The sequence below is a fragment of the Caloenas nicobarica genome, chromosome 10, assembly GCF_036013445.1.
Source record: "Caloenas nicobarica isolate bCalNic1 chromosome 10, bCalNic1.hap1, whole genome shotgun sequence".
NCBI lineage: Eukaryota > Metazoa > Chordata > Aves > Columbiformes > Columbidae > Caloenas > Caloenas nicobarica.
The window spans coordinates 5,672,683-5,686,155 of record NC_088254.1 but is presented as its reverse complement, the minus strand read 5'-3'; the positions used below and the strand labels follow the sequence as shown (position 1 = coordinate 5,686,155).

Genomic DNA, 13,473 nt, shown 5'->3' with positions numbered 1-13,473 from the left:
GTTTGGAATGAAATTAAGCTTTGAGCCGTTTCTCATTTGGTCGGTGGCACTCTATTTAATAACCTGTTCATACTATGCTTTCTATTTTAACACACATTAATTACCTAGGATAAAAAGTGGTTAAAGGCCATTAAGTTAATCTGTGGAGGTTAGAAAGTGCAACTTGTTCAGAAATTTAGATCTGAAAACTAGTAAAGGCTTTTCTGATTTTTATTTTGAGATTATTGGAGGAAACAGTTTTTATTGTAGAGTGAATTAGAATTATATCTGATAAAATAGTCATTGCTTTGTGGTGTCCTTGTTATGGGAGCAGTGTAAGATTTTGTGTACTTAGTGATTCATTTCCTTGATTATAAGAGGGTGTTTTAAACTGTACATGACACGATGAATACACTTAACATGCAGCAATCTCAACTGGTATGTCAAGGCAGTCCTCTAGTGGTTGGGGGTTTTTCCCGTCCTTTGGAAAATCTTGCATAATTTTGGATCTCGTAAACGTAGTTATGAAATTTCTTTCACAGATTTTTATTACGCATTTGAGTTGAATCACAATACCCACAGGCAACCTGGCAAAACAAGGTGATTATTCTGGCAGTCAGCCTGTCCCTCTCAGTACAGAAGCTTTTTAATTTCAGAGCGATGTGGTACTGTCAGGTTGGGGGCTGTGGGTTCTTACCAGTACCAAACAGGCAGATACTGATTTTTCAAGGTAATTCATAGGTACATTATTGAGGATTCCGTGTGAATGTGCATGTCCTCTTGTCCATGTCAAAATACAGGTTCGTTTGGCCCAGGCAGCCATGACCCTTTGTGTTTGTTTTTTTTTCTTTTTTAACCTTCAGTTCATAAGTTTTTCATTTGGTAATGTTTTTGTCCACTGAGCATTTGATTTCCTTCTTTTTTTGTTCACAGGGGTGGTTAGCTATGTGCCTTTGGCTAATATTGGGGAAGTAGGAATGAAATAGTGGGGACTACAAATAAGTAGATTAATTACTACGTTATATAAAGAAAGCAAGAAACCTTCTTGCTGTCTTTCCCTTCTTTCCCCTCCTATTTCCAGCTTGAGTGTTTTGACCTGAGATTAATTGCTAACTGACTCAAGAAGATTCCTTTCCTTAAGGGTTTAAAAATTATGTTACACTGTTGGCTTTGCTGTGTTTTTTTTCTGGCCGCTGTCTGAAAATGAATATTTGCGTGTCTCACTTTAATATAAAGATTGAATAACTTTATTTTTTTCTTGGCATGCTACTACTATAATAAGGAACAATATCTGTTTTCATATGAGGGCTAGAAAGCATTTAATTTTAAAATACATGTGTGTGTGTATGTTTATATTTAAATCTGGGTACTAATTAGTTATCAAAGTAGCCAAGCCACTAGAAGTTGTTTTTAGAATGTAAAGGAGAAATAGAGGCAATAATTTTTTAAAACAATGCTTTTGGCCACAGTTCTTAGGGACATGGTTTAGTGCTAGAGTTAGGTTAGGTTATGGTTGGACTTGATGATCCTGAGAATCTCCTCCAACTGAAATGATTCTATGATTGTTTGTAAAATAAGCCTGTTCCGATGTCTTTCCCTTTTTCCTTCCCTTTTTCTTGTATCTTCTCACTGTTGTTTTCAGGTAGGATATGATTTATGTGGTATATGCAGGAAGACCAGCTGCTGCTATTTCTTGACCTCAAGTTTGACTTTGCATGTAGAAAGACTAAATGGCCAAAAAATAAGGCACTACTGTAGCCTGACAGCTACAGTATTTGTGTGTTTGGTAGTGCTAAGTGACCTTATTTCTCTACCATAACAAAAGCAGCATAGGATGCTCTACCTGTCTGTATGTTGCTGCTATAGGTGATGTGACTTTGGTTTTGCATCTTCCCTCCACCCCCAGTTGGTTCAACCTCTTCCTCAGGAGCTGATGTGTCTGTTCACAACAGTTCAGTTTTCCTTACCTGCCTGTCTCCTTTTCCACCACCGGATAAAGAACACGGGCAGACAAAAAAGCACGCGTTTTTGAGTTCCAAGTCGTTCAGTGTGGAATTCCGATTGCGTAATCCACATAGCAAACTGTAAGCCAGTGCGGCTGAGCGTAACCCGGAGCTGAATTACATGCAGATGGAGCTAATGACATTGTTCTCTGACAAACATTTCTCAGTGTTAGGAATGTGTTGGGGACCTCGGTGACCTGTTTATCCTATGAAAGGTTGTTCACCTACCCCTGTTTTATATTCTTACTCAGTTGTTGTTTACTGTGTCTGAATTGTATATCGTTTTCTGCTGTGATAGAGTGGTTCGCTGTAACCGCTGGTGAAGTCTCTTGCATGTGAGACTGAGCAATGCTTTTATTTCATGACAGAGAGGAGGAAACCACACGTTCCGTTGTGCATGAGCACAAATATTGGTTGATTTTCTAAGTTCACTCACTAGCACAATATAACTTATTTGTTTTCTCACTAAAAACTTAATCTTTCTGGTTTCAGCTGAAATATAAGAGCAGAAGAAATAACTGGCGGGTTTTTTTTTTCCATAGCTGTAGGGTGAGGGTGCTTTCTTGCTTTCTATGTTCGTCAGAGTCTTTTTGAATTCTCTTACATTTCAATGTGATTTGAGACAGGCTAAGACTTGCTATTTTTGAGACTCCTATTCATTGTGCAAGTCTTTGTTATGAAGGTATGAAACACTAAAACAATGGTTAACATTTTTATGTTGTTAGTAGTGCTTACCAGGAAACTTACTTCCTTGTAAATTCTCTTGCTTTGATTTAAATGTAATTTAAATTTCATCTTTTCTTACCTTTTCCTCTAGTATGGGGTATTAGCTGACTTTAAAACAAAACATTTTAAGTAGTGTAATTAAAAACCATTTCTCCTGTCTGGTTTCATTTTGACTAGAATGCTGTTTTTCTGAAGCAGACAATAAGATGTCTAACAAATGAAACTTAGGTATTGTTAAATAGAATTTTTATTTTTCTAAAATCAAACAGTTTAGCACAAGTTCAGTCCATTTATGAACTTCTTGTAATGGGAGTGAGGGCAAGATAGAAAGAAGAGCTTTATGTGAAATGAAGTTTGAAAACAAATGGGAATACTCTTTAAAACCTAAGCAGTAAAACGGCTGGCTTGTAAGTAAGGTGTAGAAGATGTCTCTAGTTTGCAATGCCTGTAACATTCCTTTTCCCTGTATTCTCTGTCTAGAATGGGGGCTTTAGCTTACTCAAAGGTTTAAAAAATACTTGGGTAACATTTACTTTTTTTAGTCACCTGGTTTTCATTACAGTTACTCGTCTGGAATTGACTTCCCTTAAGTTCTTAAAATGTAGAGCAGATACTTTTACCAGATGTGTGTATGGTTTAAAAACACTGCTCCCTCCTCCCTAACCGCTACCCCCCAGAAAGAAAAGTAAATCAACAGCCATTGACATTTAATGCAGTATTTAAGTTCTGGAACCTACTCCTGGAGTATAAAATAATGTTAGCATTCTGCTTAGACTTAGTGGGCTTCTGTGTATGTTAATGCCTGTCCTGTTTTATGATTTTGCCAACACATTTAGTTGAGATACTCATTTCAGTATTTTGGATTTCTCCTGAATGTAAGCAGACAATAAGGTCGGATAATAAAGCTTGCATGTATGCTTGTAGCAGCTGCGTTTTTAAATACACAAAAGAATGCAAAGCCAAAAACTGGGAACGTGATCGGTTGTGTTACTACATGTGTACTTGGTACTAAGTACAATTGCCTGTTACGAATTTTTACATGCTGCCTCTACAAATACTCACTTGCCTTGGAGGACACCTGTATTTTTTGAGGCTTCTTCAATTCTGCTTTAAAAGTCTCTTTTCAGTGCCAGCGTATCCGAGCCTGCACATATCCAGCTGTCCTGCAGTCTTGACTGATGCTCTGTGATAAGACATTTTTTGCCCCGAGAAGCTGTTTTATTGTATATGCTGGTTTATAACCGAGTTTATGGGCCAGAAGGAAAGAGTGCACATGAGACTCTAACGTCGTGATTTGGACAGTTCATTGCAAGTGGAAAATCCTTGGTTCCAGTCTCAGTTCTAAAGACCGAGTGTTTCATCTGGAGGATTTAGAATATAGAATACATGGCTCTTCGTTGCTGCAGAGTGTGCAGTCGAGGTGAAAGCGGTAAATGCTAGTTTTGGTGAAAGTCACACTTTCTCTTTTGCTTCGTCTCACTGTTCCCCTGTATAGCTATTCATGGGAAGTGTCTTTAACAAAAGGAAAGGTTGGTTCTCCCTGGGCGCTTAGGAGTAGTGTGGAAGGAAGGTCCTCCAAGGGGAGGATGGATGCCTGTGCGTTAAACGCGAGGCATTCACATCTTGAATGCGTGGGGGTCGCGTGGTGGAAACCTCTGTGCTGATTTATTCAGGCTTTGAAAAGACGTGGCTCCTGCATCCAGAGGGAGTTCCAGAGCTGTGAATTCCAGTGGTGGGCAGAGCCTTTTTTGCAACCCCAGCATGTGAGCCCAGAGGAAGGACAACATCTAACACCTTTGTCTCCTTGGTATTTCTTGTAGGCTAAGAACTTCAGCAATTCCCTACTTAGAATGCTTTTACAGACGACTCTCTCGTGTGTCTGATACTTCTTGTGTATTGCATGTGGGAAGTTTTAGGTGTTTTAATTCAGAGCTGTTTTGGCAAGTCACCTTTAAAGTTTTGTGTAGAGTACTGAGTTTCGGGATGTCTTACTCTTGTCTGCAAGTGAAGTGACATAAAGGACTAAGGTATTAGGGCTAGTAGGCCAGTTCTGATCTATGCTGATTAATTTAAAATTCTTTGGTAAATTTTTTGCTCTCTCTTTCTCCATTATTCAGTCTGTAAAATGAAAGTGGGCTCTCTGAGAAATGCTCTGAATCCCATGACTGAAAAACTTTGCATTTGAGATGTTATTTCTAAAGTGGTTTGCATAATTTTGGTTGAACGTTTGTGCAGTGTTTTGCATTCCCACCACTTGCGATTGTTTCCCAGGATTTTTTGCTTGCAAGTTTCTCTCGCGTTTACTTCCAGATCTTTGGAGGAAGCAGCTTTTAGTCTGATTCCTTAGGCCCGATGTGTCGCAGAAGGTTCATGTTTCACAAAGCAGGGGTTTCGCTTTCTGGTATGCAGATTGTTGCTTTTTTTTTCTTCACGTGTTAATGCAGACAGCCCAACTCTTTTTTGCTGCGTTTGTCAGGTTCTATGAGGAACCAGATGTAGAGTAACTTTGTCCTGTTACAAAATCCTAACTAAACAGGGCACCGAGGGATTGTTAGGCAAGATGATATTGAAAGTATGGGAAAGGAAAAGTCTATATCTCTAGAATACTTTTGACAGTATTCTTCCTTTTTTCTTTCTTTTTTTTTTTTTGAGATACACCTGTGTGTGTGTACGTATAGCATTTGTATACATCCTACACATACAGCATGCTATACATACGTGGCATGTTGGGGGTTGGACTAGATGACCTCAAAAGGTCCCTTCCAACCCAAACTATTCTATGATTCTTTGGTTCTATGATATATATGTGTTTGTCACCGAGTGCTTATGTTTGTGGGACAACTTGCTCAGCACAGTATCAGTACAGCAGTGCGGCCACAACTGTGTAAATATTTTTCCTGGTGCGGATACTGTGCGGAGTAACAGGGACCTTTTCCAGTTCACCTTCTGGCAGTATAGCTGACCTACTGTGTTAACATAAACTGAAATGAAAAAAGGTCATTTAGTCCAAAGATGTTTCTGTGCAGGTTATTACGTTATTGTAGTTTAGCCATATAATTATACGAGTAAGATGGTAGCGTGGGTACAGCTCCTTTGGAGAGCAGGGTCCAGGCCGTTTTCGAAAGGCTGTGGAGACCACTGGAAATAGTTCAGTGACCCTAATCTTGTTTCCATTCAACGCGCTCTTGACAGAAGGACCAAAGTATTGCTCTCACTGTGCTCATATTTGGTGGCCTTTTCTCAGCGATGTGGTGAAGGACTGTTTCACACGGAGCCGGGCAGCAGCCGCGGGCGCCGCCGTGCCCTGGTCCCCAGCCCGCGCTGCTGCCGGCTCTCCGGGGCAGGTTCTGCACTGCCGGTTTCTGACCTTGGCTGCCGCACAGAACCTGCTTCCTGTTTGTCTCCTCCTCTTCCTGCTGCTTTTTTCTTTTGCCAGTTTATAAATTATGCAGTTTGCTAGTTAAACAAACCCATTAGTTTCACGGCTTGTTTGTGTACTTTTACATAGCCGTAGCTTTCTTACAGTGGAAATCCGCAGCTTTGTTCCGCCAGGAACGCAGTGTTTGGCAGGCGCTTTCATGCCTCACAAATGCGCTTGGGGTCAGTTTTCAGTAAAGGAAAAAAAAAAAAGGTCACAATTCACAAGTACATCTTTGAGTGATCGTGAGGGCGAGATGGAGCAGGGGCCCCGTGGTGACAGTGCCAAACTGATTAGCTGTGTCTTACTCGTTCTACTTGGCATAAATTGATGAACATTATGTATTGGGATGATTTACAGAAAGCGGGAGCTGGAGGGACGTCTCTGAACGCTCCCGTGGTTATGTATGAGTCTGTATGCAGTAGGGTGTGATTGTTTGCCCTCTTGGGGCTGGATGGATACTCCATTTACAGAGGGCTTTGTAGGCTAATAATGAGTATTCAGATTTCACTTAAACCGGTCTGTAAAATATAGTATTTCCCCTTCCTATTACATGATGAAAAATTATGTTTCTAAGCTTCTGAATAAGGTGATATTGATGTAAAATGGCAAATGGCTTACGGCTTTAGACATTGTGGCGTTGCAGATTTGCTTTCCCTTTTCTTTTGGCATGTTAGTATCATCTTTGCCTAACCACTTGAAACTATTCTAAAAATACAGGAAAATGAGGATTGGTAACCATTGCGGTAGCCATTTAAGTTCAAGCCGAGAAAGCAGCCAGTGTTCCTTAGCCTGGATACCACTAAATAAGGTGTAGCAAACACAGATATATTTTTTTAATGTGGTTAAGATGTTTGCTGAGCATCACTTTATTCCAAAGTAGGGAGTGCTGTGTAGTGCACCCCCCTCCTCTTGTTTTAAATTGCACTAAAAAAAATAAACACCCAAATCCCAATTAGAATACTGATAATTGAGGGAAGATGTACATGCCTGTACAAATGGGTCTGAGAGTCTTTCCTCATGATTCTGTGTAACTGTCTGACTTGAAAGTCCTGAACACCCAAATCTGTTTTAAGGACCAAGTTCTAGGGCTGTGTAATGTGCTTTGAGTTGAGATTGGATTTGCTGCGGATCTGTCTCTCTTGTTTCCGATCTACTTCTAAGCCTAGTGCCTTCATGTCAGTATTACATCTGAAAGGAATAACTTGTGTTTTCTTTACAAACGTAGCCAAACTGTCTACATTTAATTTAGATCGTAAGCAGTTTAGGTCAGTGACTGCGCTTTTGCTGTGCGTTCCATGGTGCCGGTCGTGTTAGAGTCCTGACTAATGCCTGAAGCTCCGAGCCTAATTTAATTCATTAATAGTCAGTAACAGACAGTAACTGCCTTAGGATCTGAATTGAGGAGTACCTGGAGAGCCAGCCTCAGAGAAATGTGGAATGCAATCTTCAGCAACCTTTAAAAAAATCAATTGTGCAATCCTCTCAGAACAGAGCGGCTGTAGGTCACAAATTTAATACTGGCTTCTGTGTCTAATCTTAGTGGGAGTCACTTCCATGTTATTTGATTTCTTTGTGGGAGGAGATGTTTGTGAAGAAGATAAACTACACATTTTTAATGTGATGCAATTGGAGCAAAGTTCTTCCTCAAAGTTAAAGCAAACAAATGAGCCATCTTTTCCTATTCTCTGGTGTGCAAGATGGAACATTTTAGTGGAAGCTATTTTTTGGCGTTGTATGAAGTTGGTGGACTTGTTTGCTGTTTGTGCAGAACACTTAAACATGATGTGAACTCTGCAGAGTGAGCAGTATAATTTAACACTTCAATATAATTTGACACTTCAGTATAATTTCACACTTGGCAAGCAAGGAGTGCTGGTATTTAAAGTATCTGAACGTTGAATTGTAATTGTCTGGTACATGGTGGAAATTAAGAGCAACAGCTTGCATTGTAATGCTTTGACCTACTGGTTGAGAACCAGTGCTATCCACAGATGATACCATAGCGAAAGCAAAAAATGTTGGTTTTAAGTGGGGATTTCTGCCGGGGTTTGAATGCTGGGAAGACTGTTTCATGTTCCTGGCAAGGAAAGTGTACGGTAGTGGTTTGTTCATGCAGCACTTAATCTGTTTAAGTGCATGAATGGTTTTGGCTTCTGTTTCCTTCTGGTTAATTTTTTACCTTTCAGTTTGTGTAATTCAGGAAAATAAAATTGTATCAGGTTACAGTGATGGTGCATTTAGCCAGTTTTTAACGGATGATGACTGTTTAAGGTCTGCCCTTCCTCTTCTGTTTGCCACTGCCAAATGTTGGTTTTCTCAATAGTGTTTTGGTCAAATCAGACAAGCTTCTTCCACTTTTCTAACTTGAAATGTAAGCCGAAACAGCTGTACCTTGCTCCTCTATTTATTGCAGGGTTACCATCACAGTTGCGAGAACCCATCAACTTCAGAAATAGGAAAATTTGGTTTTGGAAAACCAAAACATGGAAACTGAGACACGTGAGAACATGTGTTTGTCAAATAAAGTAATGATTGCAGCAGGTGAAGAAAACAGCTCTGGAGTCTTTACTAAACAGTTTAAAGTAGCTACTTAACTGTGCTTTTTTCAGTGAACATAGTGAAATTCTTAGTTTTAACCATTCCTTGGATTGGGCCTGTGACTTGAAATGCAACAACTATTTGTAATAATGAAATCAAATGCAGAAGGCAATTATTTAAGAAGCAGTGTTAGCTAGGGGGCTTTTTTTGGTCCAATTTAAATTAAATAGGCAAAATCTAATGGTGACAAAGTAGCTCTTCTAATCAGCTAAACTAGTCACTTCCCTCATAGTTAAAGCAAGGAGGGGATTAATGTTTTTTCTTATAATTTATCATTTAATTTGGTAAAGAAACTTCTTTCACTTTTGCTAGCTTAACTTTCTCTGGTGGTCGTTGATCTTAACAGTTTGTTGTGTACCACAGTTTGTAGCTTGGTGAACGTGTTTTTGAGTTTTTCTAGAAGTCCTCAGTGAGCCTGCTCAGGGGGTCCTGCCCTGGAGCAGCTTTCTAAGGCGTTACTACAGACATGGAACGCTGTTCTCAAGCTTTTCTACAATAAATCACGATGTACATAATTTACATGCACGCTAGGATTTAATCCCCTTCTCTTTGTCTCTTCTTCCCCCTTGCCTTGCAGACCCCTGTGTTTCTGGTGTCTTATTTTTCCTCTGTGACTTTTGAGTGGCTGCTCCAGGGAGCAGTTGTTTACAGCGTGTAGAAAAACTAGGTGGCATCATACCCCTTTTGTATTTCTGGGGTAATTGAAGTTGTCTTTTTACTGTTCTTAGCATTTAATTTTTCTTACCACACTAGTTGGGTATTTGGAAGTGTAATGCTATTCCTGTACATGCTGTGGTAATGGATAATTGTGAACAATTTGACTTCATTCAGATGTAAGCACTGTATATCGTAGCATCCCTCCTTCAGTGACATGATCCAAATTGGACCTCCACTCAAAATTTGAGAGTTCAATATCAATTTAGTTGTAGTTCCACAATTGCTTTTGTTTATAAAGATGCACATACTTTTTCGTGACTAATCCCTGTGATTCTGTGTAAAATTTTGTTCTGTTTGCCTGTTTCACTGTGTTCTGCCTACATGGGTTATTTACTGACATTTTGTTTCTAATCTGAATTTGCAAACTTTGCTCTTGGGTTGGGGTAGAAGTTGGAATATCCCATTTCTATTACTCTACCCTGGGATGATGTTTCATAATTTTCTAGTATCTGCTGGTTTTTCCCTTTAAGCCCTTTAGCTTGAAAACAACCATGGTTATTTAATTTTTCTAGACTTAGAGTTGAAAACTTAGATAACGTCTTCTGGTGTCTGGAATGGGTTGTGAAGCACAGCACTGTGTTACACTTCAACCTTTAGGCTTCTCGTGTGTGACTTGAAAGGGTGACATCTTTATGGATAAAGCCTTTACCAGCACAGGAATACATATTGAATAAGTGGTGTGTATTAATATTATTCTGCATTGCACAGTAATGTATTCTGTGTGCTTCTTATCAGATTGCCAGGCTTTCCTGCAATAAGTGGCTCACTGTATAAGTAATGGTAGGAAGCAGAAGTGAAGTGCTGTGGCTTTTTTTCCTGTGTTGGGTGGACGGCCTTGTGAAAAGCCAAAAGAAAGGTTTTTAAACTTTACCAGTGTGTTTGCTACAGGTGCTGCTGCTATTTATTGTATTTCAAAATCATGCAGACCTCATGTGGATGTAATACAAACAAAAAAAATTAAATTTTTCATTGAAAGTAGCAGGTAAATGTTCAGCCTGCAACTAAAACCCGAGCCAGAAGAAGGTTAATGTGCTTTAGTGTCAATAGCTCTTCAGTCTCTTAGTTTAGTCCCTAATAAAGGTTAATGAACACGACTGGCTATTTTACATAACTGTGCTGCCAAGCTGGAGTCCGCAGAGCTATTGCTAGTGTTCAGAATGTGTTATGCAACTGGAATATCAGAGCCCATTCATTTGATACTTTTTTTTTAATCTTTTATAGTGTGCCGGTCAAATAAAAGTCCGTGGGTCTGTCTGACGTGCTCAAGTGTCCATTGTGGAAGGTGGGTATGAAGTGTTGGTGTGTAAGTCTTTTAATCAGACCTTTATCTTTTTCCTTTGTTGCTTGACTCTGCAGCAGTTAATTTAAAATTTTCCCGAATGACTTACAGTTCCCTGAAATAAACCTTTCATTATCTCATTTAACATTGTATGTTTATACTGAACACACTTCTTTGCCACCTTATGAGAATCCAGAGATTATACTCAACATCTTTTTTTTTTTCCCCAAAAGAAAAGTCTGCAGTGGATGCGATAGCTCAGCTCAGAAAGTGCCTTTAGCACCGCTGATTCAGTGGGATATTGTAAAGTTCCATTCTGGAAAAGATGTTTCTATTGTAATAAGATTAAACCAATAAGAATTCTTGGAAACCCACAAATGTTGGCAAAGCTTATTTTGAGAAAAATAGGAACTGTCTAGCTAAGACAGAAAAATACCTTAAATGTACTGTAGTGTAGTTTTGGAAGAAAGTTATTTCCATAACATATAAGGATGAGTTACCATCAGAATTCTTTCGGAGTACAGCTGGATTTTGTCTCTATTAGTTAAGGTACACCCAAAGAAATTGTAGAGGAATGATACGGTCAGTGCTGCTATTTATATGTCAGGATAATTGTAGAAAATTTGCTGCTTCTTAATGACTTTGTCTTTCAAAGTGTATTCAATAAAGTCCAGGTTTTGTTTATTTGATCTGGATAGCAGTAAGTGCCACATTTTTAATAAAGCCTCTTAGAGTTTTCAGCACAACCCCTTTTTTTATCTTTTTATTTATTCTTTTATCTTGTAAATTTATACTTGGTGAGAGCCAAGAGACGTGGAACTACTTCATGTCATGTGATGGTGTAAAATAAATAGTTTGGAATATTTTACTTTTTACCAATTAAAAAAAAAATCACTGTCCACATATTACTGTCCACCCCTCTTGTACGCAGTTAGTAGACACTGAGTCAGTTATTTATGCAGTTTTTGACTTTTTAAAGTGCTCCCATCCTTAGAATTTAAAATAATTGCATAAGAAATACATAATATACCTTGTAATGGGAGCACTTTTGATCATGAAAGCACACAGCACACACGGCTGTGTGTGCAGAATTGTTCACACCTGCATCTGAGGACGATAGAGAAACCTTCCTGTGGAGCACGTGCAGAGTTCCTGTCAGTTGGCGTTACCGAGTCCAACAGGCGAGGAATGGTGTTAATGATTTTCAGCTGATACTTAGGGCTCTTGCATTTGTAGTGACGCTTTATTAATTAAAGATGCTTAATTTCCTAGATCTCAAATTTTGAGCATGAAAATGCTCGTTGTGTCAGCAAAACAGCCGCAGGATTTTAGATTTTCTGTGATGTGACCCCAGGCACCAGAGCCTTCCAAATTCATGAACTTTATAAGACGTCGAATGCTCTAAATGGTGCTGCGGAATGGGAAAGCTTAAAATGGATGTGCTTTCATATGGGGGTCAGCACACTGTTAAAGTAATCACAAATGTGATGAATGCTGGGTGGAGAAAAAAGTAGAGCTGTAAGAAAAGTATATGGGAAAGTAATACAGAGAACTGACCACATTACAGGTATGGAAAAAGGGAGCCAATGGTTTTCACGGGTGTGAAGGTGCGTCAGTCTGTTCAGGGCCCTCATCCCAGGGTTTGGTACAAGGATGCCAGTTGGTGGTTGCTATGAAGGAGATGGAGAGATTAATTTGGGCAACGTGGAAGTGTAAAAGGGTAAAACGTTAGACAATTTAACCGATGTTTTCACAGAGGTGAATTGCCTATTTTAATGCTGGTATAATATTGGATGCTTATTAGGCTGCCTTCGTTGTTCTTATATTCAATGGATGTTGGTTAAGTAACTGTTTAAAAGTATGAGACTTTTTTTTTCTGTTTTTCATTTATTTTAGATATGTGAATGGCCATGCAAAAAAGCATTATGAAGATGCACAGATTCCTATGACCAATCATAAGAAAACAGAAAAGCAAGAGAAAGTTCAGCATACTGTGTGTATGGATTGCAGTAGTTACAGTACATACTGGTAAGAGTTTAAACGCTGTAATTTGACAACTTTTACATACTAGAAGAGAAAAACTCTAGACTCTTCTGAAGCATTATATTACACATATTTTTATGCACTTTATCTCTTGATTTCCAGACATGGCTGTTTAAAAACAGTTACGAAGTAACTCTCTGCTTTTGCCTGTGTATTGTAACATTGACTGGGGCTAAACTCCTGCATTTCAAATGACTTAGCAGAAACTTTTTGAAATAAATGCTGTTTATTAAAATATGTTTTGGAGTTGCTTCTGTTTGCTTTGGGGTATGTTGAGAACCTCACCTTTTAATTGCGAAGGCTGCTGTTTGGTTGTAGTTTCTCCTTCCATCAAGTTGGTGAGCCTTTCGCATACCCTTTATTTCTCAGAACATCAGAAAGTAAGGTAATACAATATTTTTCCTGCCCAAGAGATGTGAACCTGAGGTGTCTATGTGTGCGTTTTGTGTGGGGTTTTCTTTCCAATATTATTTTTTTTCTTCACTCTGAAAGGCTTCCTTCTTTTGGGGATTTGGAGCAACCTATATGAGTTTGGGAAAGTGACGGGTGCTGTTTGGAAGCAGCATCAACTTTCTGGCAAGATTAAGCAGTGGAGTCACAGAAGTGAGTCTTTTTAAGAGAAGAACGGCCTGGGCTGGTGTATTCTATCGGTTTCTTTGAGTGAGATGTGAGCACTGTTTCCTGTTAGCTTCATGGTTTCCTGTGTA

The 13,473-nt window shown here is 39.1% G+C and overlaps 1 protein-coding gene across 1 annotated transcript in view; it reads left to right on the top strand.

The window, feature by feature from the left end:
- USP3 (ubiquitin specific peptidase 3) overlaps positions 1–13,473 on the top strand; it is a 41,633-nt gene that overhangs the window by 6,159 nt on the left and 22,001 nt on the right. The window contains exons 2-3 of the mRNA XM_065641608.1: positions 10,666–10,726; positions 12,620–12,751. Coding sequence (XP_065497680.1) covers positions 10,666–10,726; positions 12,620–12,751 — 193 coding nt within the window. The remainder of the gene's footprint in view (positions 1–10,665; positions 10,727–12,619; positions 12,752–13,473) is intronic.